The following is a 504-nucleotide window of genomic DNA, read 5'->3' as shown; positions in this document are numbered from 1 at the left end:
CCCCCCGCCACTCTTCGGGTCACGCTGTCTTTGTTACACCGCCATCTCCCTCGCACGCGATGCATGCCCCACTCTCTGCAATAAAGCGCCCACTTAGGCGTCCTTGAAAATTCCAACACCACGCAAACGAGCCAAGAACAAAAACGCCCACTGTCGCCCATCCCAAAAGCCAGCTCAAACACCGGCGCGCGTGCACACACAAAAACTCGCGCCCACCCTCGCTCGCCCGTCCTTGAAACACGGGTGTGCCCTGCTTTTGCAGCCTCGAAACTAAATGAAGGGCAGCAGCACGTACTCAGAGTAGAAGAGGTTCCAGACCCACTGGTAGAAAGTAGCCACCGCCTGGCGCGTGTAGCCGGCCCGCGCCAGCTTCAGCCAGCGGAGCGCGAGGATGGCGGCCAGGACGGCGTGCGCGCCGACCATGAGCGGGGCGTTGAAGTCGCCGGCGCGGCGGAGGCCGAGGAAAATCGCGCCCGCGTAGTTGGCCATGAGCAGGGAGATGCC

At 62.7% G+C, this 504-nt stretch overlaps 1 protein-coding gene across 1 annotated transcript; it reads right to left on the bottom strand.

The window, feature by feature from the left end:
• Positions 1-270: 270 nt before the first annotated feature.
• Positions 271-489, bottom strand: MNEG_10543 (hypothetical protein; the record flags this gene model as incomplete). Its single annotated transcript, XM_014040982.1, has 1 exon — positions 271-489. The coding sequence occupies one exon, from the start codon at positions 487-489 to the stop codon at positions 271-273; it is 219 nt and encodes a 72-aa protein (XP_013896436.1).
• Positions 490-504: the final 15 nt, after the last annotated feature.

This window comes from Monoraphidium neglectum (assembly GCF_000611645.1).
Source record: "Monoraphidium neglectum strain SAG 48.87 unplaced genomic scaffold scaffold02361, whole genome shotgun sequence".
Classification (NCBI taxonomy): Eukaryota; Viridiplantae; Chlorophyta; class Chlorophyceae; order Sphaeropleales; family Selenastraceae; genus Monoraphidium; species Monoraphidium neglectum.
This window is presented reverse-complemented; position numbering and strand designations above follow the sequence as displayed.